We start from the raw sequence: 25,993 nt of genomic DNA, 5'->3' as shown, positions 1-25,993 counted from the left end.
ATTTACCCACCTATGTACCTCCTCTGCATAATTTTTCCCCTCTCCCGATTTTTGAGGCGGAAATTAAAGATTGTTTTCTGTACCACGTACTAGGAGTTGTAAGGAGTGATAGCAGCAAGTGTAAGAAGGTGGCTAGGATCAGGATGTGGTAGCACCAAAGAGGAGTCTCTTCTTCGAAACAGATGCTCTCTGGCCTGGGAAGAGGAGAGTGCGTTTAGGGATGATGACGATGGTATTTAAGCGCTTACTATGTGCCAAGCACTGTTCTAAGCGCTGAGGGGGATACCGCAATTGAGTGTTCATTGTGTGCGGCACCTGGAAAAGTGCAGTAGAAATGGGGTGTCATCTCTAGTACCCTCTTTTCTATCTCTTCCTTTTTTCTCCTGCACTCTTATTACTGAACTTAACGTCTTGCATAATGGCCCCTTCCGTTTTCAGGTTGCCAAAATTATGGAAGAAATGGGACAGTTATGTGAGTAAATACTTTTTTAAATTTTAATTATTTTGAGATCAATCAATCGTATTTATTGAGCGCTTGCTGTGTGCAGAGCACTGTACTAAGCGCTTGGGAAGTACAAGTTGGCAACATATAGAGACAGTCCCTACCCAACAGTGGGCTCACAGTCTAAAAGTCTGGAGAAATCTGGCTCTCCTCCCCCTCCCCGCACGACTGTAAGCTCCTTGTGGGCAGGGAACATGTCTACCAAATCACCCCCAAGCGCTTAGTCCATGGAAGCAGCAGGGAATAGCGGATAGCACATGGGCCTGGGAGTTGGAAGGTCATGGATTCTAATCCCGGCTCCACCACTTGTCTGCTGTGTGACCTTGGGCAAGTCCCTTAACTTCTCTGTGCCTCAGTTACCTCATCTGTAAAATGGGGATTGAGTCCGTGAGTCCCACCTGGGACAGGGACTCTGTCCAACCCAGCACTTAGTACAGTGTCTGGCAGCCAATACGTGCTTAACAAATAACATTATTATTATTATTATTATTATTATTATTACTACAGTGCTCTACACCCAGTAAGCACTCAGTAAATACAATTGATTGATAAATACAGTATGTTGATATGGGGGAAAAGCTTTCAGTCCTATAGGAAGCTATAACGTCGTCATTTCAGGTATAGGAATCAAAATCTTGGCTGTTTTCTTTAAAGATATTTTTCTTTCAGTGGTGGGGTGAAGCCTCTCCTCCTGAAATAACTTCTCTGTGTTAGAAACTACACAGGTTCTGGGTCTCAGAGTCTCTGGGAATGGACAGAGGCTTGTACGTCATTTATACTTCACTCTGCTGTCCCTATTATTTTTCTGAAAAATTGTTCAATCAGGCCTATTTATTGAGCACTTACTGTGTGCAGAACACTGTACCAAGTCCTTGGGAGAGTGCAGTATAACAGAGTTGGTAGGACACGGTCCCTGCCCACAACCAGCAGCCGGGAAGGGGATGCGGATATTAATAGAAACAAATATATTTTGGATATTTATGTGAATGCCGTTGAGCTGTGGGAGGGGTTATAAAGAGGAGAAGCAGCATGACCATGGATAGAGGTCCTGGGTTCTGGGCTTGGCTCTGCCACTTGTCTGCTGTGAGACCTTGGACAAGTCATTTAACTCCTCTGTGCCTGTTACCACATCTGCAAAATGTGGATTAAGACTGTGAGCCCCATGTGGGACATGGATTATGTCCAAACTGATTAACTTGAATATCATCAATCGTATTTATTGAGCACTTACTATGTGCATGTGAGTATGTGTGGTGAGAAGCAGCATGGCTTAGGGGAAAGAGCCCAGGTTTGGGAGTCAAGAGGTCGTGGGTTCTAATCCTGCCTCCGCCACTTGTCAGCTGTGTGATTTTGGGCAAGTCACTTAACTTCTCTGTTCCTCAGTTCCCTCATCTGTACAATGGGGATTGAGACTGTCAGGCCCACATGGGACAACCTGATTACTTTGAATCTACCCCAGCACTTAGAATAGTGCTTGGCACTTAGTGTTTAATAATAATGATGGCATTTGTTAAGTGCTTCCTATGTGTGAAGCACTGTTCTAAGCACTGGGGGGGAATACAAGGTGATCAGGTTGTCCCACATGAGGCTCACAGTCTTAATCCCTATTTTACAGATGAGGTCATTGAGGCACAGAGAAGTGACATGCCCAAAGTCCTACAGTTGACAAGTATTAGAACCCATGACCTCTGACTCCCAAGCCAGTGCTCTTTCCACTGAGCCACGCTGGTTTAACAGATACCATCGTTATTATTACTCCAGTGCTTAGAACAGTGCCTGGCACATAGCACTTAACAAATACCACAATCATTATTATTGTTGTATTGGACTCTCCAAAGTGCTGTGCACACAGTAAGCGCTCAGTAAATATGACCGAATGAATTATTGTTAAATCCATGTGCAAAGGCAGTACAGAAGGGAGTGAGAGAAGAGGAAATGAGGGCTTAGGGAAGAAGGCCTCTTGGAGATGCGAGTTCAATAAGGCTTTTTACGGGGGAAGAGTGACTGTCAGATATGAAGAGGGAGGGCCTTCCAGGCCTGAGCCAGAGGTGGGCGAGAGGTCGGGGGTGAGATAGAGGAGATTGTGGCATGGTAACTAGGTTGGAATTAGGGGAACTAAGTGTGCTGGCAGGGTTGTAGTAGGAGAGCAGAGAGACAAGATAGGAGGGAGCAAGGTGTGCTTTAAAGCCAATGCTAAGGAGTTCCTTTGTGACGCGGAGGTGGATGGGCAACCACCAGAGGTTCCAGAGGAGTGGGGAAACATGGACTGACCACTTTTGTAGAAAACTCATCCAGACAGCAAGGTGAGGCATGGGCCAGAGTGGGGAGAGACAGGAGGCAGGGAGGTCAGCAAGGAGGCTGATGCAGTAATCGAGGCAGGATAGGATAAGTGGTTGGCTTAACGTGGTAGCGGTCTGGAGGGAGAGGAAAGGGTGGATTTTAGCGATGTTGTGCAGGTTGAATCGACCGGATTCGGTGATAGATGGAATAGGTGTGTTGAAAGAGAGGTAAGTCAAGGATCACAGCCTTGTGAGACAAGGAGGTTGGTGGTGCTGTCCATATCTCCCCAGTCCTCAAAAATCTCCACCGGTTGCCTTCATCTAGCAGAAACTCCATACCATCGGCTTTAAGGCACACAGTCCGCTCTCTCCCTCTTACCTGGCCTCACGGAGCTCCTCCTGCAACCCGGCTCTTAAAATCTGCTCCTCTAACGCCGACTTTCTCTCTACCTCGATCTTGTCTTTGTCTCCACAACCGCTTGCCCACATTCTCCCTTGGGCCTGGAATTCCTTCCCCCTTCATATCCAAAGAGTCCACCACTCTCCCCACCCTCAAAACCCTTCTAAAATCTCATCTGCCCATGGAGGCCTTCCCCAAATAAGTCTATTACTTCCCGTCTGTCCTCTCTTCTCCATTGTCTGTGCACTTAGCGGTGTTTCTTAAGCACTTTGCTATTCACCCCAGCCCCACAATACTTATGTCAGGATTTTCATACGCTATCATGTCCCCCATCCCTAATCTGTTCTAATGCCTGCCTCCCTTTATGGTCAGGGGCAGGGATTATGTCTAACCAACTGTTGAATTGTGCTTTCCCGCATGCTCAGTACAGTGCGCTCTCTCTCTGCACATAGTAAAGGCTCCTTCATCATCATGGTTATCCTTATCAGAGGCTTGGGGAACTTGCTTGGGTTAAGAGTTTCTGCCGTGAAAGTACAGTGAATCAGTAAATTGAACATTTTTAGTGACAAGTTCAGCGGGGGGTTAAGGAAATGTCATTTGATTTGCATCCGCCGCTTTTGTGATTTTTATTTTCGCCATAGTACAGTTGTGACCGAATACCATTTTACATATGAGGAAAATACCGATGAGTCAAGGGGGCATAAATCAAAGGTGATCTGGGCATTTTTTTTAATGATATTGGGTTAAGTAATAATAATAATAATAATAATTGTGGTATTTGTTCAGCGCTTATTATGTGCCAAGAACTGTTCTAAGCGCTGAGGGGGATACAAGGTAACCAGGTTGTCCCACATGGGGCTCTCAGTCTTCATCCCCATTTTACAGATGAGGGAACTGAGGCACAGAGAAGTTGTGACTTGCCCAAAGTCACACAGCTGACAAGTGGCAGAGCCGGGATTGGAACCCATGACCTCTGACTCCCAAGCCCGGGATCTTTCCATTGAGCCACGCACCTACTAGATGCCAAACACTGTACTAAACGCTGGGGTATAGCTTTACTTCTATTTATTCTGATGACTTGACATCTGTCCACATGTTTTGTTTTGTTGTCTGTTTCCCCCCTTCTCGACTGTGAGCCCGTTGTTGGGTAGGGACTGTCTCTATATGTTGCCAACTTGTACTTCCCAAGCGCTTAGTACAGTGCTCTGCACACAGTAAGCGCTCAGTAAATACAATTGAATGAATGAATGGGGTAGATTCAGGTGAATTAAGTTGGGCACAGTCCCTGTCCTGCATGGTGCTCACAGGCTAAGTAGGAGGGCAAACAGGAGAACTGAGGCACAGAGAAGTTAAGTAACTTGCCTTCAGTCATGTAGCAAGCAATTGAGTATGTCCTCTGATTCTCAGGCTTGTGTTCTTCAGAGTCTCGTCGTTAGTCAGTGGTATTTATTGAGCATTTACTGTGTGTAGAGCACTGTACCAAATGCTTGGGAGAGGATGATATAAAACTATAACAGACACATTCCCTGCCCACAACGAGCTTACAGTCTAGAGGGGGAGACAGACATTCATTTAAATAAATAGAATTACAGATATGTACATAAATGCTGTGGGGCCGGGAGGGGGAATGAATAAAGGGAGCAAGTCAAGATGATGCAGAAGGGTGTGGGAGAAGAGGAAAGGAGGCCTTAGTCAGGGAAGGCCTCTTGGAGGAGATGCTCCTTCGGTAAGGCTTGGAAGAGGGGGAGATTAATTGTCCCTCAGATATAAAGAGGAAAGACGTCCCTGGCCCGAGGCAAGACATGGGCGAGATAGATGAAATCATCGTCATCATCAATCGTATTTATTGAGCGCTTACTATGTGCAGAGCACTGTACTAAGCACTTGGGAAGTACAAATTGGCAACATATAGAGACAGTCCCTACCCAACAGTGGGCTCACAGTCTAAAAATGGAGGTACAGTGATGCCCGTTTGCTCGCTTCAATGTCCATCTCCCCCCTTCTAGACTGTGAGCCTATTGTGGGTAGGGATTGTCTCTATTTGTTGATGAATTGTACTTCCCGAGCGTTAAGTACACTGCTCTGCACACAGTAAGCGCTCAATCAATACGATTGAGTGAATGAAAGTTAGCATTAGAGGAGCAAAACGTGTGGGCTGGGTTGCAGGAGAACAGCGAGGTGAGGTAGGAAGGGGCAAGGTGACTGAGTGCTCACTTCATATTTTACGGCAGGGACGTCCAGGTTTTTTCAGTAGCGGACCCCATGACCAGAAATCCATATATAGGTGGGACACGCAGATATTTTTATTGATAAAATGTAGGCTGTTTGCTGTTCAGACATGGGGTTTTTTAAGCAGTATGAAAAAGAGTCCATTTGATCAGTACAAAAGTGAACCGTTGCAAACTAGTGGTAGTCACGGATCGATTTTTGATCAAGTCAGCGAGAAGGCTGGCATTCAGCGAGCTGAACTATTCTCAAGAAGTGGCTGCGTTCAGGGCGCATCTCAGTTCTGACTCAAGGCCTACGTCACTGCTGAATGCCCTCAGCTTCTGCAGAAGAAAATGTACTTTCACGGAGCCAGGCGGATACAAATACGGCCCAGATTTTGGCCACAAAGCCAGTCATTTCAGGATTGTTCTGAGGTTAATAAGGTCTTCTCCAGTGTCTTTTTCTTGGGCACAGATCACTTTCCACTCAACTGGGCCCTCCGGAAACTAAGACAGACGCTTGAAAATTCATACAGGTCCTGAGGTTGGCACCCCAGAGACAAGCACAGAACCTTAAGGCGTGATTCATCCTCATCAGAATCTGTGAATCTCTTCTGAAATTGACTCCACTTCTGCCGCAGAAGTCTAAATCTTGATGCCCTTGATCTCATGGCAGGTCAACTGGAGGGAATGAGTGTGCCGCTGTATTTTTATTTAGAGCTTACTGTAGTCACTGGTTGGGAAGCAACGTGGCATGGGAATCAGAGGATCTGGGTTCTCATCCCGACTGCTGCCACTTAATAACGATGTTTATAATAATTGTGGTATTTGTTAAGCGTTTACTATGTGCCGAGCACCATACGAAGCGCTGGGAGGGAAATACAAGCAGATTGGGTTGGACACGGGCCCTGTCTCACATCGGGCTCGCAGTCTTAATCCCCATTTTACAGTGGAGGGAACTGAGGCACAGGGAAGTGAAGTGACTTGCCCAAGTTAACACAGCAGACAAGTAGCGGAGCTTGGAATTAGAACCCAGGTCCTTTTGACTCCCATGCCTGTGCTTTATCCACTAGGCCATGCTGTTCTTGCCTGCTCTGTGACCTCGAGCAAGTCATTTATTGTCTCTGTGCCTCAGTTTTCTCATCTGTAAAACGGATTAAATTCTCTTTCTTGCACTTAGGCGGTGAGTCTGAGGTGAGACAGGGACTGTATCCAACCTGATTCTCTTGTATCGCACTTGGCACGTATTAAGTGCTTAACTAGTATTATTGTTATTTGCCACCTTCTCAATCCACATGTCCACTTTGAATCTGAAAATCCTTATTTCTTTGGGCAAGATAGGAGTGCTTTCCTTTCCCTGCAGCCTCAAGTTCAGTGGGTTTAGATATTTAAAGAAATAGCAGTAAGAAAATACAACCTCATGGGCCAGCCTCAACTTCAGTGTGTGTAGATATTTAAAGAAATATCAGTAAGAAAATGCAATCTCGTGGACCTTGGGGGATTCACGTGTCGAAGCTCATGCTTGCTAGCTTTTTAGGTAAAAGAAAAAATTGCTAAAAATCAGCATCGTGGACTATATGGCCTTCCCTGAGAGAAGATGTTTCTTTGCTCAAGTCCCTTGGGAAAGCCAAGTGTTGTAAGGATTAATTTTGCTAGCCCTCTCTGACTCAGGAAATATTTCTTTTAAGCCCTTTTAATAGGCTACACTTTGAGCAGGCCCTGTAGATTCAGCCAAGTTTGACGATGCTGTCTGTTGTGATATTGGTAATGTGCTTTAGTATCTCACTTTGTGGAGTAGTCTTTTGTATGAGATATTCTCCCTCAGAAGAAACCCCCTAAATTTAAGCTCCTACAGGTCCCGCCTTCTTTTTGGAGAGTACGCAGTTGGAAAAACTTTCCAGGGACTCTGCCAAAATACTGCTTTCATGGTGAAGGAAGCATGGAAGGAAAAAAAAACAACAACCCAGAAACACAAATCCTCCTGACAAGTGACCATTAATAGTAAAGGGTTAGTAGTCATTATAACCAACTACCACCTCTATGTGGATGATTCCCACATCAACATGTTCAGTTCTGATCTTTCTCCTTCTCTGCCATCTCATATTTCCCCGCCTTCAGGACATCTCTACTTAGATATCCCACTGACATCTCAAGCTTAACACGTCTAAAACAGGAAAAAAAAAACCCTCCTCATTATTTTCCCATAACTGTAGACAACACCTCTGTCTCACAAGCCTGTAACCTTGGCATTATCCTCAACTCATGTCTTTCATTTAATAATAATAGTAATAATAGTATTTGTTAAGCTCTTACTGTTCTGAGTGCTGGGGTAGACACAAGCTAATCAGGCTGTCCCACTTGGGGCTCACAGTCTTGATCCCCATTTTGCAGATGAGGTAACTGAGGCACAGAGAAGTTAAGTGGCTTACCCAAGGTCACACAGCAGACAAGTGGCAGAGCTGGGATTATTTATTTTGTTAGTATGTTTGGTTTTGTCTCCCCCTTTTAGACTGTGAGCCTACTATTGGGCAGGGACTGTCTCTATATGTTGCCAATTTGTACTTCCCAAGCGCTTAGTACAGTGCTCTGCACACAGTAAGCGCTCAATAAATACGATTGATGATGATGATGATGATTGGAACCCACGCCCTCTGACTCCCAAGCCCGTGCTCTTTTCTCTAAGCCACGCTGCTTCTCATTTAACCCACATATTCAGTCTGTCACCAAATCCTGTCGGTTCAGCCTTTACCACGTTGCTAAAATCCGCCCTTTCCTCTCTACCCAAGCTGCTTCCGCATTATTCCAAGCACTTAGCCTATCCCACCTTGATTACCGTGTCAGCCTCCTTGCTGACCTCCCCGCCTCCTGTTTCTCCCCACTCCAGTCCATACCTCACTCTGCTGCCTGGATCATTTTTCTAATAAACTGTTCAGTCTCTGTTTCGGCACTCCTCAAGAACCTGTGTCCATCCACACTCCTTACTGTTGGCTTTAAAGCACATAATCAGCTCACCCCTTTGTATCTTATTTTGCTGATTTCCTACTACAAGCCGGCACGTTAACTTCACTCCTCTAATGCCAACCTACTCACTGTACCTCAGCCTTGTCTTTTCTCGCCACCGATCCCTCGCCCACGACCTGCCCCTGGCCTGGAGCTCCTTCTGCCTTCATATCTGACAGACCATCATTCCCTGACTTTCAAAGCCGTATTAAAAATCACATCTCCTCCAAGAGGCCTTCCCCAACTCAGCCCCCTTTTCCTCTACTCCCTCTCCCTTCTGTATCACCCTTGCCTTTGAATCACCTCACTCTCAGCCCTGCTGCACATAGGTATAGCTCTCCTTCTAGACTGCAAGCTCACTGTGTGCAGGGAATGTGCCTACAACTCTTTTGTATTGTATTTTTACCCAAGTGCTTAGTACCGTGCTCTACACACAGTAAACACTCAATAAATACCATTGGATGATGATGATTTATTTCTTTTAGACTGTGAGCCCACTGTTGGGTAGGGACTGTCTCTATGTGATGCCAATTTGTACTTCCCAAGCACTTAGTACAGTGCTCTGCACATAGTAAGCGCTCAATAAATACGATTGATTGATTTTTTGATGATTACTATTTATTGAGCACATACTGTGCACAGAACACTTTACTAGCAAAACGTTAGTGGGTTTTTGCTCTGAGGTAAAATGGAATTATCAGTCCTCCCTGGGGCCTGTCTGGAAAGTTAGCTAATACCACCTGCCCCATTTAACTGTTCCATCTCTTCACCTCCTCTCTCGTGGCTTTTTAAATTGCTTCCTCATAGTTTCTATGGACCTACGTTGCTTGCCCCCACGAGAAGCGCAGTAGACGATTTATGTTCCACCGCCGAAATAGTGTGAAAGTTTAGAAGCTTTTTATTGTTCACTTTTAATCAAACCCTCTTGTCTGAGCCCACCTGAACCAGCATTTTACTTTGGGAAATCCAAATAAAAGGAATACTGTTAAACCTCAGAATTCTAATGATGAAATAGATAACTATGTTGTGAGTGTCCTTTGGTTCTTTATTTTTCCAAAGAAGATCCCCATTGGTTGAAATTCTTGTCCTGGAAGCAATTTAGGTTGTTAGACCATAATTTTCATTCTGTTTCGCCTTGGTTTCGGGTATGCATAATGAGTTAAAGTGCTTAGTGCAGTGTTCTGCACACAGTAAGTACTCAATAAACACCATTGATTGAAGGATTGATTGTAACCCTTTTCTTTTGAGCAGTGTAGTTTTATTATCGTCTGGTTTAAGGCCGTTTCCGCGGAACATAATTACTCCCAGAATCAGTGGGTCACTTTCAGTTTTTTTTCACCACTCCCATGCTACAATTGGTGCGATCGGTAATGATGATGGTATTTGTTAAGCAGTAACTATGTGCCAAGCAGTGTTCTCAACCTCACATTATCTGCTTGCTTATATGTGCCATTTATCACCCTCAGAGAGTTGCTTACCCTGACCTCTTAGACAATTGGAGGTGGACCCAGAATGGAAAGAGAGAAAAAGGTGTTGACTTTCGGAGAGAAAAGACTTGACTTTGACCAGGTTGAGTGAGCGAATCTTGTTGCATGTGTACCTTAGGTGCTTACAGTGCAATCGTGTCTCAGTACCCATTCTCCCATCCCACCTGCTAAAACAGGTCGCCCCGTTATTAATATCAGCAGTACGAGGATGCAGATGGAATCTCCCCTTAGGAATGAGGTTAATTACTACCATTTTCTCCTCACCCTGAAATCAGGCTGGCTTAACTTATCAGTCCTCTGATTCGTTTCATGTTTCTTGTTGTCGTTGTTTAGCTTCGCAATGAAGACGACACTTCAGAGTCGCCGGCCGAGGAGCAGCCGTCCACTTCAACCCAGGCGACGCAGGTAGCGCCGAGTCCTCCCACCGCTGAAGCCGAAGCAGGCACTTCCCCGCCGCCTTACAGCAGTGTTGGAGTTCCTGTGGGAGCCACGGCTGCCCCAGGTATTTGCCTCCGTTTAGATGGTTTCTTGGTGGGGTTTTTTTGGAGTACTGTTCTTGGGAATTGTTTGGACAGTTGAATAACTGTCCCTTGAACGTCTCTACATAGAAGCATCATTCACTTAGACTCTTCTGCCAGGTGAGCAGTGTAGATTTATTAAGCGTCTGGTTTAATGCAGTTGCCACGGTGCGTAGTTACTCCTAGAAACAGTGGGTCACTTTCAGCCTTTTTACCTACCCGTGATCTCCCCTCCATCGGAGTCGGGGCCTGTTGGTGCTGCCGTCGGCTGAGAGGGTCCGGAGGCAGGTCCAGGCTGGTCCATCTGAGGAAAGGATGCAGGAAGCTGGAATCCTCTGGGGCGAGAACGGGAAACTGTTATAGTGAAGCAGCATTGCCTAGCGTCAAGAGCACGCGCTTGGGAGTCAGAGGCTGTGGGTTCTAATCCTGACCCCATCACTTGTCCGCTGGGTGAGCCGGGGCAAGTCACTTCACTTCTCTCTGCCTCAAGTTCCCTCATCTGGGAAATGGGCATTGAGACTGGGAGCCCCGCAGAGAAGCAGCGTGGTTTAGTGGAAAGAGCACGGACTTGGAGTCAGAGGTCGCGGGTTCTGATCCCGTCTCTGCTACTTAATAATAATAATGATGGCATTTATTAAGCACTTCCTAGGTGAAAAGCACTGTTACTTGTCAGCTGTGTGACTCTGGGCAAATCACCTAATTTCTCTATGCTTCAGTTACCTCACCTGTAAAATGGGGATTAAAGGCCGTGAGCCCCACATGGGACATCCTGATTACTTTCTATTGACCCCAGCACGTAGAACAGTGCTTGGCACATAGTAAGCCCTTAACAAATGCTATCATTATTATTATGTGGGACAGGGACCGTGTCCAACCCGATTTGCTTGTATCTACCCCAGCGCTTAGAACAGTGCTTGGCACACAGTAAGCCCTTAACAAATGCTATCATTATTATTATGTGGGACAGGGACCGTGTCCAACCCGATTTGCTTGTATCTACCCCAGCGCTTAGAACAGTGCTTGGCACATAGTGCTTAACAAATACCATAATTGTTAGTATTATTATTATTATAGTGGACTGTCCTAAGCATTGAGTACAGTGCTCTGCACACCAAAAGTGCTCAATAAATACTATTGATTGGGGAGGTTCTATTCAGGAAGGAGAGCTGCCCTGAAGACCTGTGGAAGTGGCCTTCCCTAGAGGACTTCCTCGCCAAATGGACTCTACTCTGTCCGGCTCCTTCTTGACCGCCTTGCCGTTGTGAAGCACCCGATTCTCCCAGAAACACCAACCGTGATTTCTCTGGCACTGTCGTCTCCCGGTTCTCTTCCTGCTCATCTGACCATTCCGCCTCAGTCCCTCTCTCTGGCTCACACTCCCTACTTGAGGCTGTTCTTAATAAAATAATAATAATAATAATAATAATAATTGTGGTATTTGGTAAGCGCTTACTCTGTGCCAGGCATTGTACTAAGCGCTGGGGTAGATACAAGGAAATTGGGCTGGACACAGTCCTCGCCCCACGTGGGGCTCACAGTCTCAATCCCTGTTTTGCAGATGAGGTAACTGAGGCTCAGTGAAGGGACTTGTCCAGGGTCCCGCAACAGATAAGTGGCGGAGGCAGGATTTGAACCTGTGACCTCTTGACTCTCACGCGCGTGCTCTAACCACTACGCCATGCCGCTTCTCACGGCTGGCTTCCGAGTCTCCTTCTCTTCTCAATTGGCACTCCCTCAGAGAGCTCAATCCTCTCAGGATGGCACCTGGAGTTTCCAGTGCTCCATCAGTCTCGACTACAAGAGGAAGAGTCGAGCAGAGGCATACCCCCTCCATTCCTGCGTGGACAGTGGCTAGCACATGGACGGCAATCTGCTACAAGTCAAAACTCACCCGTGCTGGGCAGCAGCATCACGGGAGAGAGTAGAGGGCAGAGACTCTTTCACCGCGCGGAAAGAGGCGGTGGTAAACCAATTCCGTACTTTTACCAAGAAAACTGTATGGATGCGCTTCCAGAACGATTGCAGATGGAGGTGGGGTGTTGTGGGAGAAATGTGTCCGTGGCATCGCTATGGGTCAGTCACAACTCGATAATAATAATAATGATGGCATTTATTAAGCGCTTACTACGTGCAAAGCACTGTTCTAAGCGCTGGGGAGGTTACAATCATCTGTAAAACGGGGATTAACTCTGTGAGCCCCCAATGGGACAACCTGGTCACCTTGTAACTTCTAGACTGTGAGCCATTGTTGGGTAGGGACTGTCTCTATACGTTGCCAACTTGTACTTCCCAAGCGCTCAGTACAGTGCTCTGCACACAGTAAGCACTCAATAAATACCATTGAATGAATATACAAGGTTGGTCATAGTCCCCGTCTGTCGGAAGGAGAATTTAATCTCCATTTTAAGATGCGGTAACGGAGTCGCGGAGACATGATGTGACGTGTCCAAGACAGATCACACAGGGGACAAGTGGCGGAGCTGGGATTAGAACCCAGATCCTCTGACGCTCAGGCCCGTGCTCCCTTGCTTTATGCACTAGGCCACGCCACGTCTCATGTTTGATTACTTTTGAATACATATGGATAATTTTATATGCGTCCCCTTCTTTCCCTGACACCCTCTTGTTAGAGGGTAAAACTCTCTTTGGGCAGGAAAGTGTCACTTCTCTGTTTTGTACTTTTCCAGATCTTAATCTGGCACACTGCCTCGGGTGAGTGTTGAATCAATATTAGTACTACTAGCATTGTTATTTATTTATGGTATTTAGAGAAGCAGCGTGGCTTAGCGGAAAGAGCAAGGGTTTGGGAGTCAGAGTTCATAGATTCTAATCCCGGCTCCACCCCTTGTCTGCTGTGTGACTTAAGCAAGTCACTTCACTTCTCTGTGCCTCAGTTAACTCATCTGTAAAATGGGGATTAGGACTATGAGCCCCACATGGGACAACTTGACAACCTTGTATCTACCCCAGTGCTTAGAACAGTGCTTGGCACATAGTAAGCACTTAAGAAATGCTATTTAGTATATGCCAGGCACTGTTCTGAGCCCTGTAGTAGATACAAGGTAATCGGGTTAGACACAGTCCCAGTCCCACATGGGGCTCACAGTCTTAATCCCTGTTTTACAGATTAGGTAACTGAGGCACAGAGAAGTGACTTGCCCAAAGTCACACAGCAGGCAAGTGGCAGAGCCAGAACTAGAACCCAGGCCTGGGGCTCTGTCCACTAGACCACACTGCTTCTCTATTACTGCTAATCCTGGGTCCCTTTCACTTCTCTGTCGACTGCAGTTGAGCACCCGCCGCTTGTTTCAGCGGCGAGGCACAGTGGATAGAGCACAGGTCTGGGAGTTGGAAGGCTATGGGTTCTAATCCCAGCTCCGCCACTTGCCTGTCGCGTGACCTTGGGCAAGTCACTTTGCCGGCCCTCAGTTATCTGTAAGATGAGGATTGAGACTGTGAGCCCCACATGGGTCCAACCCGATTTGCTTGTATCCACCCCAGCGCTTAGTACAGTGCCTCGCCCGTAGTAAGCGCTTAACAAATAGAACCCAGGGCCTTCTGAGTCCCAGGCCTGGTTAGAGGACTATCCTCTCGTACTACTGTGTTAACTCTATCTGTGCATCATTCAGCTTCACTGTAGAAAGTATCCATCTTAATCGTATTTACCGAGCGCTTACTGTATGAAGAGCACTGGATTAAGCGCTTGGGAGAGTACGATAGAAAAGAGTCGGTAGACACATTCTGTGCCCGCAGCGTCTAGAAGGGGAGACAGACATTGATATAAATATATTGCAGATACGCTCATAAGTGCCGTGGGACTGAGCGTGGGATGAATAAAGCGCTCGAGTGTCAGGGTGACGCAGAAAGGAGTGGGAGAAGAGGAAATGAGGGATTAGTCAGGGAAGGCCTCTTGGAGGAGATGTGACTTCAGTAAGGCTTTGGAGATAGGGGAGAGATTGGTCTGACAGATATGAAGAGGGAGAGCGCGCTAGACCAGAGGCAAGCCATGGGCAAGAGGTTGGCAGCGAAATAGAGATAGAGGTACTGATCCCCTTGTGCAGACAGACTGTAAAGGATTGATTTTTGACCTTAAATAACAACCCGAGCATCCTCCTTCAATCTGCATGAATGTCTCTAAGCATTGGTGGGCTACTAGTATTTGGTTTGTTGTTTTTTTTTTGGTTTGTTGTTTATACTTAAAAACCCACCCTCTTAGGATTTGAATGTCCAGAGCAGGGGAACACTTTTCTCTTAATTAACAAGATGCTGTTTGTTACAGTGAAGTGATATGGTCTACTGAACTGAGTGCTGAATTTGAAATTAAAAACTCCTGGAGTTCTCAGCTTTTACTGATCTGCCACGGTGTCTTGTGGAAATATTTGAAGGTCTGTTTGATTAAAAATAGCAACACTGACCTCCTCAGTGTAACAGCACTTTGGTAATGTTTGTGACGTGTATCACTTGTTCATGATGTTTGAAGGTATAATATTTCTCCAGGTGAACGCTGTCCACGCATGTGCATGAGGCTGAAGTGACTAATCTGTGACCAGCCGTCCTATCATCCGCACCAGGCAGCTGTAAAAATTGTCCTAGGCTCTTGGGATGTTTTTGTCGAGAATCACAGAGTAATTAAGGTTTCTGCTAGAAGAATTAGCTTCCATTCTAGAATGTAAGCTCACTGTGGGGAGGGATTGTTGTTATATTGTTCTGTTGTTCTCTCCTGAACACTTAGTACAGGGCTCTGCACACTTAGAAAGTGCTTAAACAGTACGAATGACTGACAGTCACAAACAGTCATCTTCAAAAAAATGATAGCGTATCTGAATTTCACTCTTCGTTTTAACTGGAGAACGCCAATCGCGATTCATTTTTGGCAGTCGAAGCTAAAACATTTTAAGCTATTTCTCCTTATAGGCCATGTGAACAGAACTACAGATAGTGAAATACAATTATTGTTCTGTACTAGTCATTTAGCCAATTGAGATAATGATTGTGCTACCTGAATGGCTGATGAACTACTCATAATCTTTACTCCATCCCCCTCTTTATTTATTTTTTTTTTGCAGAAACACACAGTGATCTTTATCCTGGACCCCCTCCCTATAGCGTAGCTACCTCTCTTCCAACATACGATGAAGCAGAGAAGGCCAAAGCTGCCGCCATGGCAGCAGCAGCAGCGGAAACAACCCAAAGAGTAAGAGAACTTCATCTTTTTTAAAGCCTGTTTCCAAATTATTATCTGGCTCGGTCAAATTGCCCGCTTTAATTAGCGGCTGTTGAAAAATATAGCTCAGGCCCTTGAGGGGATCCGTCCTAGAAATCGTGGTCAGGAGGCAGCATGCCTGTGAACTCCCCAAAATCTGCTGGAAATTAGAGAATCGTGCGTTGAGAGCCCAAAACAATCCTTGTTTGTGTCGTCTTGTTGACCCTGTTACCACAAAAAATAGGGGGAGTTCTGTTGAGAAACAGTGAGGCCTAGAGGAAAGAGCCCAGGCAGAGGGACCTGGGGTTTTAATCCCGGCTCCGCCAGTTGTCTGCTCTGTGACCTTGGACAAGTCACTTCACTTCTCTGGGCCTCAGTTTCCTCAACTGTAAAACGGTCATTTAAATTCCCGTTCGTCATCCTACCAAGACTGTCCGCCCCATGTGGGACAGGGACTGTGTCCATCCTGATTAACTTGTATCTACGCCAGTGCCTAGAGAACTGCTTGACACAGTGTGTGCACTTAACAAATGTCATAATACCTATCCTCGTCATTGTCATTGTCACTTTTTCCTGTCCCTTTCCAAGCACCAAGGAAATAAATTAGGTGTGCTCACTTACGTTTGTAAGAAGTAACCCAAAACTTAAGCCAGTGCAATGACTTGTGCAATTTTATGTACAGCAGTTAATGTCACGTATGCCGCCGGCATTGGCTTTTTCCTTAAATGCCACAGTCTTATTGAAACACTCATTTTGGAACCAGTGAAGCAGTTCTGTTTCATATGACTGAGTTATCTTTTGTCAGAGACAAGACAAATGCTGTTTTAAGACTACATGTATAAATGGAAAATTGGGACATTAAAAGTTAGCTGAGAGTAGTGCTTCTTTTCTTGAGATTCTTCTTTCATCTTTTGAAAAATTGCCTGAATAATTGTGTAGGAATAGTACACTCAAATGATTGTATTGTGATGGCACACGGGTATTACTGTGAAAACACCTTTTCAAGTCTTGACTTTTAATTGTTAACCAACAAATGTAAAACCTCAAGTTTCGATCACAATGAAAATCAGGACTGGATTATAGATTACAAAGGGAAATTTGTGTATGTGCTATGAGGAAAGAATTGTCAGCCAGGCAGAGTTATTTTCGAACTTCACCCACAACCGTAGAAACACTTCATCGTCAGTAGTTTAATCTTCAAATAGGAATGAGGACAGTAAAAAAAAAAGTAGTGTTGTATATTATCAAATATTCCTTTTTGACCGATTTTGTCACGTAATGCCAATTTAGTTCATTGTTGCTCGAGTGACTTGATTCACAGACTGCGGAGGAGGGAGTGTTAAAATAGCATTGTGTAGGAATCATTTTTTTATGGTATTTGTTAAGCACTGTGTATTTGTCAGGTACTCTACAAAGCACTGCGGTAGATACAAGATCGGTTGGACAAAGTTCCTGTCCCTAATGGGGCTCACAGTCTTTTAATCCCCATTTGACAGATGAGGTAACTGAGGCCCAGAGAAGTGAAGTGACCTGCCCAGGATCACACAGCAGACAAGTGGTGGAACCGGGGTAATTCTTTTTGTGAACGTTGTTGCCTTCACAACTTGCCCGGCCAACCCAGGCAAAACACTCAGAGTGTTCCAGGTTGTTGATGTCTCTTCTCTGATATTGCGCTACATTATTGTCTAGTTACAAGCTATGTTCAAGTGCTCGTTTCAGTCACTTTAAACCTGAAGTGTCCCAAGCAGTTTTGTAAGGGACAGGCTTTTCACAAGCTTACACCATGATATAGCCGTGATGTGTTCCTCAAAAATGTGGATGTATCCTTACCTGCCGGTTTATTGATTACATCCAGTTTGTTCCATTCCAGAACTAGCCCTGTAATGCTGACAGGTTCTTACAGTTCAGATAAAATTATACTGTAAATCCCTCCCTGCCACCCCCTCCTCTTGCTAATCCTTTCCCTTATTCCTTTTTTTATTATGATTATGGTAGTTAAGTGCTTACTATGTGTCAAACGCTGTTTTAAGCGCTGGGGTAGGTAGTCAGTCATATATATCATTTATTGAGCACTTACCATGTGCAGGGCACTGTACTGAGCCGTTGGGAGAGTGTAGTCGAACAATCAACAGACACATTCCCTGCCCACAGAGAGTTTATAGTCTAGAGGTCCAAGATAATTAGGTTGCACACAGTTCCTGTCCCACATGGGACTCAGTCTGAGGAGGGCGGGTAGTATTGAATCCCCATTTTACAGTTGAAGGCACTGAGGCCCAGAGAAGTGAAGTGATTAGCCCAGGGTCCCCCCAGCAGATAAGTGGCGGAGCTGGGATTAGAACACAAGACCTTCAGGCCCGTACGCTGTCTGTGAGACCATGCTGCTGATTAAAAAGAGAAGGAATGATAATAATAATAATGGCATTTATTAAGTGCTTACTATGTGCAAAGCACTGTCCTAAGCGCTGGGGAGGTTACAAGGCGATCAGGTTGTCCCACAGGGGGCTCACAGTCTTCATCCCCGTTTTACAGATGAGGGAACTGAGGCACAGAGAAGTTAAGCGACTTGCCCAAAGTCACCCAGCTGACAATTGGCGGAGCTGGGATTTGAACCCATGACCTCTGACTCCAAAGCCCAGGCTCTTTCCACTGAGCCACGCTGCTTCTCTAAAAGGCCTAGGCTTTGTTGTTCCAATTCAGCCAAAGGCAGGGCAGAACAGAGCTTCACCTCCCTATGAACCAGCTCCCATCTTCTTTGCCCCTCTCCCTTTCTTCCTTCCTCACTTGCCCAATGGACAGAGCCGAAACTCGGAGCCTGGAGAGGGAAGAAAGTCGGAAAACTTCAAGCCCCTGATGGGAAATGACAGGGGGGAGGTGGGGATAGGAGGGAAAGGTTGTGGAGAGAATTAATTGTCCTTTTTTTTTTTTTAGTGGTATGTGCCAGGCACTGTACTAAACTCTAGAGTAGATACAAGCTAATTAGATTGGTTATAGTCCCTGTCCCACATGAGGCTCACAGTCTTCACCCCCATTTGACAGAAAAGGGAACTGAGGCCCAGGGAAGTGAAGTGACTTGCCCAAGTTCACCCAGCAGATGTGGATTAGAACCCAGGTCCTTCTCTCAGGCCCGTGCTCTACCCGCTATCCCTGCTGCTGTGTCGGGTGGGGCTTACCAACCCTGGGCTACATAGGCGATTTATTTCATGGCCTATGTTCGAGGTTTACATTCTGTCTTCATTTGGAACTGGAAACATGCCCGTATTTTGAGATCCAGGGCTCAAGGTCTGAAAACAGGGACCTCGTTGATCCTCAGAGACTTTGGAATCTGCAACAAATATTGACTTCCCACCGAAGGGGCCTCGTCTGTTCCGTTCCCTTTGGGCAGCGTCCTATTTCAAATCAGTTGCATACTCATTCTCTAGCTAATATTTTCTAACTTAATTGGATCCTGTCGGTCCAGAAGTGTATTAAGCGGGACTGCTCTAATCACATTCAGATTAGAAATTTAGAAAATAAGGCTCTTGTCTGGTCAGCCCCAAAAAGTATGTTTTTATGGTCTGAAAACATGAAACAGGGATCACAGAACTTTCGAAAGTGTCAACTCATGCTTTAGGAAAAAAAAACGCTAATACAGATGTTATTTCCTGTGGAAAGCAAAGTTTATTACTCAAGTATTAAAGTATTGTGTCAGTGATCAGGTAACATTCCATTACACTGAACATTTTCTCAGATATATAGGCAAAGCTCTAATAATTTAAGAGTGTAGTTTGAGTGGGTTTTCCCCCCCCCATAATACTTTCTTACTTTTTTTTTTTGGAGTTCCAAGGCAAGAAAAGGACAACAGCAAATGATTGGAGTTTTGTATATGGCCTTGAGCTTAGCAGAAAAAGCTTTAAGAAGCAATGATATGTTTTTGTTGGGTTAAAGTTTAGTCGTCATGGTTTATATAAAAGTGGTTATGGACCTAGGGGAAAGAAAATTGCCAAGTCAGAGTAAGGCACTTAGATTGACGCTTTTATATACGTCCCAATTTTTAAAACCTGCTTGAAATCAGTCTGAAGTAAAAATTTTCTAGTTTTATTGGCTCAACAATCTGAGAGCTCAAGAAGAAGAGAGCAGGCAGTAGGGGAAATTGTCTAAAACTCTGAGTCTCAGAGGATGTTGTGACTTCCTTTGTGGATATAATAAACCACTGTACTCTTCTCTCTTTTGAAATAAACAGGATCTTCTGACTTTGCTCAGCAAGTATTTTGAAAATATGAACTCGTATTTCAGATACAAATTTGTTAATGAGACCTCAGATTCTTGGACCAACTCTGCTAAAACCTTGACTCTTAGAGACACCCATACAGAGCTCAGCGGTAGAAAATTGCCTGAAGGCTGTAGGCAGTTTTCACCTCTTTGAGGGCAGCATCCTCTTTCCACAGCTCTATTAACTAGAGAGATTCAGTCTTTCATTCAGTTGTATGTATTGAACCCTAACTGTGTGCAAAGCACTGTACAGAGCACTTGGGAGAGAGATAGAAGGATCTCTTGAGCCACCTGGGCGACTTTGTCAAAACCTTCCCCTCTTCCCCCATACGGAAAGTGATGATGATCATTATTTAACTTTTATCTTATTTTTTTCAAAGTGCTTGTATGCTAGGGTGAGAGTTGGGGATTCTCCCAGCCCTTTTTTTCTGGCTGAAATTTGATCCCAACACACTTGAAAGAGGCTTTAATGCCGGGAAGTTTCCTTACGGTTCTAAAGCCTGTAAGGCCTTTCGTTCCCAGGAATGGAGTGGCTTTCTTTAGGATTCACTGTGAGCTCCAAAATGGGTCCCTTGGTTTGCAGTCACCCCGCCCTGACTATAGCAGAACACACCCAGACAGTGAGGAAATCATGTGCTTCTAGAGGACTGGTTGCTATGACTTTGGAGACATTTTTCTTCCTCCCACTTCTCTGTGCCTTAATGTGATTTCCCAAAGGCACAGTCACTGTTCAGCTCAAGACCCCTGGGCTATGGATTTTACCCGGTTTTTAGTTTGTTTCAGGTCGCCAAGAGCGGCAGGTTAGCCGCAGCAGAGGATCATCGTCATCAATCGTATTTATCGAGCGCTTACTATGTGCAGAGCAATGTACTAAGCACTTGGGAAGTACAAATTGGCAACATATAGAGACAGTCCCTACCCAGCAGTGGGCTCACAGTCTAAAAGATCTACAGTCTAAAAGGATATGGGGATCGGAATAGCCCATAACCCAAACCATCAGTATTGGCCCAAGAGCTTTTTAAAACCAAATTTCAATCAAATGCCTGTCCTTACCCCAACTAATATTTTGGCTCAGAGGTGACTTCTCCTACCCACAAGCCATCGTAATAAAAATAATAATATTTGTTAAGCGCTTACTGCTCTAAGCGCTGGGGGTGGATACAAGGTGATCACGTTGTCCCACATGGGGCTCACAGTCTTAATCCCCATTTTACAGGTGAGGTAACTGAGGCCCCAGTGAAGTGATGTGCCCAAGGTTACACAGCAGACAGATGGCATTTAAGCGCTTACTTTGTGCCAAGCACTGTTCTAAGCGCTGGGGAGGTTACAAGGTGATCAGGTTGTCCCACATTGGGGGCTCACAGTCTTCAACCGCATTTTACAGATGGCAGGGATCGCTTAGTACAGTGCTCTGCACACATTAAATGCTCAATAAATACGATTGAATGATTGACGGGATTAGAACCCAGGTCTTTCTGACTCCCGGGACTTTGCTCTATCCACCAGGTCACGCTACTTCCCTGCAAGCATTCCGGAGGAGCCTCTCGGATTCTCCCTTCACGGAGAAGTCCTCCAGGTGATTTCTGCAGAGGAAGCGTGGTTCCTCAAGATCTTTCCTCTGACCCCCGACAAAATGGGAGGATGTCGTCATTTGCGTCCCGTCCCAAGAATCACTCTACCTCGGCTAATGGAAAATGGCCCTCGTCCGGCTAGCTAGCCCATTCCTTGGGGAGGGGCAGCCAGAAATAAATAATTGACCCTCTGTCTAATCATCATCATCAATCGTATTTATTGAGCGCTGACTGTGTGCAGAGCACTGTACTAAGCGCTTGGGAAGTCCAAGTTGGCAACATACAGAGATGGTCCCTATCAATCAATCAGGCGTATTTATAATGGTGTGTGAGGGGAGGAAGTTTAGATTTACTGTCAGATACTTGCCTTACTTTGACTTTCCAGTGTCCCTGTGTATTAAAAAGAGAGGCAGGTAGCATTCTCATTTAAAGTTGAAGCTGAGGCACAGAGAGGTTGAAATTTGTTTGAGCACACGAAGCAGACCAGTAACGTTTGAAATAGAACCCAGGTCTCCTAACTTCCAGAGGCATGCTACTTCCCTTAAAATGCCCTCACGCCATCAACCATCTCCTCTCCTACAAAAATCTCTTCTCACCTCCACGTTGTCTCCATTTTCCCATCTAAATATACTCCAGTCGTTATCATTTTGATATGCTATTTGTTTAATAATAACAACAGTAATGTTAGTATTTCTTAAACGCTCACGCTGTGGCAGGGAATGTCGCTGTTTTTTGTGGTGCCGTGGTCTGTCCGTTAAGTCACACCGCTTCAGCAGCGTGGCTCAGTGGAAAGAGCACAGGCTTTGGAGTCAGAGGTCGTGGGTTCAAATTCCGGCTCCGCCAATTGTAGACTGTGAGCCCACTGTTGGGTAGGGACTGTCTCTATATGTTGCCAATTTGTACTTCCCAAGCGCTTAGTACAGTGCTCTGCACACAGTAAGCGCTCAGTAAATGCGATTGATGATGTCAGCTGTGTGACTTTGGGCAAGTCCCTTCACTTCTCTGGGCCTCAGTGACCTCATCTGTAAAATGGGGATTAAGACTGTGAGCCCCCCATGGGACAACCTGATCACCTTGTGTCCTCCCCAGCGCTTAGAACAGTGCTTTGCACATAGTAAGTGCTTCATAAATGCCATCATATATATTTCCATGTTCCTTCGTATTTTATCCCTTGTCCTAAAACCATTCATTCAATCAATCGTATTTATCGAGTGCTTACTGTAGAGCACTGTACTAAGCACTTGGAAAGTACAGTTCAGCAATAAAGAGAGAAAATCCCTGCCCACACGGGGCTTACAGTCTAAAGAGCCCTTCCCTTTAAATATATTTTCCCCAGTGTAGCATGGCTCTTATTCATTCTGCTCTTCAAAAATACTTGCCGGCTTGCTCTAAAAATAGCCAGACCTTTAGCCTCTTAAGTCAATCCCCATCGTTTCTTCAGGCTACCCCCTCCCCATCCTTCTTCATCCTCACCCCAGCCTCTTGCAATAGTTGCTTCGTTAAGTCATTTGGCCACATGATGATGATCTCATTTTGAGAGCCGTGAGGTTTTTTGTTTTTTTTTTTAAGAAACATCTAAATGCCACGCTAAATGGGTATTCTCTGGATTCCATTTTAGAGCCCAAATGGTGACATTTGAATAGGACTTCCTTCGGGAATTTGTCTTATTAAATTTTGCACCCACTTTTCTTAGCCTCTATCATCGTATGGTGATGTGCTTTCCCTAAAATGATGGGCCTGGTAAGATCATTTCATAGCTTGCTTTTGCACAGTAAAGGAAATAATCCTCCGTGAGGAGAAATGTGGGACGTTTTTGGATTTCCATTAATGAAGCACACTTCTCATTTTTCCCAGCCATTTTCCCTGCATCATTTTCTTGGTTAGCATTTTCCTGCCTCCCGTTCCTCTTATACCTTTCCAAAAATCTTGACAAAATTGCCAGGTATTAAGTGGTGTTTGTTAAAAACATGGAGGACACCTGGCACTTTTACCTGTGTTTTTAGAAGCACAGAGAAGAAGCTTAGGATAAGCGCTGACCACGTAAGAGCAGTATACTTTGGGGGTTGGCTGATATTGACACTGGTACATTGTGAGACTCTCCAAGAAAGTAGGACCCATTTAATTGAATTGTAGATCTCTGAAGGAAACCTTTTTCATTTTAACACTGTAAGCTCGCTGTGGGCAGGAAACATGTCTACCAACTCTGTTGCCCTTTCCCAAGTGCTTAGTTCAGTGCTCTGCACACAGTAAGCGTTCAGCAAATGCCATAGATTGGTAAAATTGAAGTTGAATTAAATTTGAAACAAACTTATTATAATGCAAATCACTTTTTCAGCGCTTGTCTGCAATAATCTTTCCCCACAGTACAGTGGAAGCAGCATGGCCTAGTAGATAGTGCATGGACCCAAGAGTCAGAAGGACTTAGGTTCTAGTCGCGGCTCCACCACTTGTCTGCTTTGTGACCTTGGGCAAGTCACATCACTTCTCCGTACCTCAGTTGCCCCAGCTGTCAAATGGGGGATAAGACTGTGAGCCCCATGTGGGGCAGGGACTGTGTCCAACCTGATCAGCTTTTATCTACCACAGCACTTAGAACAATGCTCGGCATGTAGTAGCTGCTTAACAAATGTCATTATTGTTATTATTATTACTCCCCGTCATGCTTTTTCAGCCTTTCGGTCTATAATACCGTTCTCATAGGCCAGCGTAGCGGTGGAAGAAAAACCTCTGTTTAGCGAACTACCGACTGGAATAATAACGATGGTGTTTGTTAAGCCCTCACTGTGTGCCACACACTGTTCTAAGCGCTGGGGTAGATACAGGGTAATCAGGTTGACCATTTTACAGATGAGGTAACCGAGGCACAGAGAAGTGAAGTGACTTGCTCAGAGTCACCCAGCTGACAAGTGGCGGAGCTGGGATTAGAACCCATGACCTCTGACTCCCAAGCCTGTGCCCTTTCCACCAAGCCACGCTGCTTCTCTGGAGTCCATTTCTTTGAGTACTCAGAGAGAGGTACTTCTGGTGTGGTGATGGTCTAACTTGCACTTGTAACAGGAAAAGATCAGGGAGTGTAAGATCACCAATCATTCCCTCAGAAGCACTTTTTCATTTTAAGAATGTATGAATACCTTTTTTTTTCCATTTAGCATCTAAAATCTGATAGCCTCCAACTTTTTTCTTGCGTTAGAACATACTGAACCCTGTTTTATAAATTGTGTAGAGAGAGAATTGTTTCCTGGCATCTTCAAGATGGGCTGTAGATGAAACTTTCCCGGTGGCACATTGCTACTTTAAAACCAGGTTATACTAGGCAGAATTCATTCATTCATTCAGTCGCATTTATTTAGCGCTTACTGTGTGTAGAGCACTGTACTAAGCGCTTGGAAAGTACAGTTAGGCAACAGATAGAGACAATCCCTACCCAACAACGGGCTCACAGTCTAGAAAGGGGGAGACAGACGACAAAACAAAACAAGTAGGCAGGCATCAACAGCATCAAAATAAATAGAATAATAAGTACACATCATTAATAAAATAAATAGAATAATAATAGTGAGTGCAGGTTGATTTAAGATACTTAAACATCAAGGTGTAATCAGTCCTGAGTTGGAATTGACAATGGACTGGCTCCACCACTGCATTAACAGTGAGAGTGTTGAAATTTATAGGCATTACACCTTTCCCCCTCGACTTTAAACCTGCATTTTAAAATTCAGAGAGATGCCATTTAAAATATTTGGTGGAAACTCTAAATGTTTGGGTATTGTCACAAATGGTTTCGCTTAACGTTCCTTATTTTTTCATCTTCTGCTTTTCTATTTTATTGTTTTACATGCTAGCACGGCCAGTATAGGGAATCTAGGAGTCTGTTTGATGAAATATTCCTCAGCCCATCAGAGGTATGATATAGCTCTACGTAGTTTAGACTTTGCTATACAATTTTCAGCTCACAAAAAATGCTTTGTTTTTCACTTAGAATGTCTTACTAAAAAAAAAAGTGTAGTATTTGCATCATTGGAATTTGGCATTATCTTCTGTCCCAGATTGTTAAAGCTGCTTTTTACTAAACCCCCTGTGGGTTTTCTCTGCTTGTTTCGCTTTCCAGTCACGTGCCCTGAAAAAATATTCTTTGATCCAGTTAAGAAATTTGGGGTAATGAAAATATTGGGCTATTGGGCTAATATTGGGTAATAAAATCCTCTTGGGCTAATTTTCTGAGAATATTGGGCTAATTTTCTGAGAAGATAAGGCCTGTGAATTATAATCCTGTCCCTTTCTTCCTATCTTCATCCCCTAATTTATATTGGCGTTATGCAGATGTTGCAAGCCATTCTGGGAAGAAGACATAACTGTCTAGGTCATTGGTATAATATTGAAAATAGGGCATTAGCAGATAAATTACCCAATTTTATCAAATTTCCTTTTGTGATATTTTGAAAAATTGGTTGACAGATCTCATAATCCATAGGAGCTTCAAAAAGCAAACCATAACTGTTTATTTCATAATGAATGATGCCTTTTCTTGAAGGGGTGTAAATGTCTGAAAACAAAAGCTTATAATTTTACACGGGCAGA

The 25,993-nt window shown here is 44.8% G+C and overlaps 1 protein-coding gene across 3 annotated transcripts in view; it reads left to right on the top strand.

The window, feature by feature from the left end:
* Nucleotides 1-25,993, top strand: part of NDFIP2 (Nedd4 family interacting protein 2) — a 132,069-nt gene that overhangs the window by 48,411 nt on the left and 57,665 nt on the right. For 2 of the 3 annotated variants that reach the window (XM_038759258.1, XM_038759256.1), the window contains exons 2-3: nucleotides 10,209-10,377; nucleotides 15,460-15,587. In XM_038759258.1, the coding sequence (XP_038615186.1) occupies nucleotides 10,209-10,377; nucleotides 15,460-15,587 (297 nt within the window). Of the gene's footprint in view, nucleotides 1-10,068; nucleotides 10,114-10,208; nucleotides 10,378-15,459; nucleotides 15,588-25,993 lie in introns of those variants that run through there. The other variant, XM_038759257.1, reaches the window with a different exon arrangement.

Source organism: Tachyglossus aculeatus, chromosome 17, assembly GCF_015852505.1.
Source record: "Tachyglossus aculeatus isolate mTacAcu1 chromosome 17, mTacAcu1.pri, whole genome shotgun sequence".
Taxonomy (NCBI): Eukaryota; Metazoa; Chordata; class Mammalia; order Monotremata; family Tachyglossidae; genus Tachyglossus; species Tachyglossus aculeatus.
Note: the sequence above shows the minus strand (reverse complement) of the source record. Positions and strands in the feature narration are given on the sequence as shown.